Source organism: Trichinella spiralis (assembly GCF_000181795.1).
Source record: "Trichinella spiralis strain ISS 195 chromosome Unknown Scfld4393, whole genome shotgun sequence".
Classification (NCBI taxonomy): Eukaryota; Metazoa; Nematoda; class Enoplea; order Trichinellida; family Trichinellidae; genus Trichinella; species Trichinella spiralis.
In genome coordinates this window covers 79-926 of record NW_003531332.1, presented here as the reverse complement: position 1 = coordinate 926, position 848 = coordinate 79, and the positions used below count along the sequence as shown (strand labels likewise).

General features: G+C 50.7%; 1 protein-coding gene across 1 annotated transcript; it reads left to right on the top strand.

Annotated features, from left to right (window-relative positions):
• Positions 1-22: 22 nt before the first annotated feature.
• On the top strand, positions 23-457 carry Tsp_15149 (hypothetical protein). Its single transcript, XM_003367372.1, has 2 exons — positions 23-229; positions 296-457. Exons 1-2 carry the CDS (start codon positions 23-25, stop codon positions 455-457), a joined length of 369 nt encoding a protein of 122 aa, XP_003367420.1.
• The last annotated feature ends 391 nt before the right edge of the window (positions 458-848 follow it).

Sequence of the window (848 nt, the reverse complement as noted above, 5' to 3'; positions counted from 1 at the left end):
TTGTTCCTAACGGGTAAGTCGAATGCCCTTCAATAAGGTACCCACGAATCTCTCGATCGATCGTCCTTCCATGCACTTCGACTCGGTTCGTCCACACTTCCCAATTCGACTCTTCGGAATACGGCAATACTGCAACCAGTACTGCAAACCACGTATTCTAAGCCGACTTCTCGCAACCAACGCGTCCTCTTGTACAACTATCGTACCACTGACGCATACACACACAGACGTATCTCTTCTCTCTCTCTCCGTATCAGTATCTCTCGCGCGGCGCGCTTTCTAGCCCTACATATAGGGCCAGGGTCGGCGGCCCCGCGTTCGACCCAAACGCGAACCACCAATAGGCAGCTCGCTCGCGGCGGGAGTGCTCGCTATCTCCGGCGCCGATCTAAGGCCTTGTCAGTCTTCAATTATGTTGTCCTGGTTCGGATCTCTTGATCCTGCGCTAATCCCTTAATAGTCACGTCATGATGGCCATTTCCACGCCCTTTGATCTGACTGCCGTCGCCGCTATGGCGCACTCGCCATTGTCTCGCGAACGACGATAGATCGAGGCGCAGCAGGGGGTCTCTCTGACCCCGACTCAGAGCCGCCAGACGCCCAGATAGCGATCTGGCCGGCGATGCGCGGGTATTGTTCTTGGCCTACCCGCGACTTCTGGGCACCAGCCCTTGGCCAGGTCACACCGACTAGGTCGGTGTTGTTCCGTCCGGAACAAGCATTTTTATATTTTCAGTAAAAGTAAAAAATAATTTTTTCCTTAATTTTCATCATGTAAACAAAAAAAATTCATAAAAATAACTCACAGTCATGAAAAAATATGCTAAGTTTAAACGGGAAAATTAAAA

Excerpts from the sequence above, each read along its gene's own strand:
- Tsp_15149 (XM_003367372.1), top strand. The coding sequence starts at position 23 with ATGCCCTTCAATAAGGTACCCACGAATCTCTCGATCGATCGTCCTTCC. Across the intron at positions 230-295 it reads TGACGCATACACACACAGAC|GGCCAGGGTCGGCGGCCCCG; the intron begins GTATCTCTTCTC and ends CCCTACATATAG.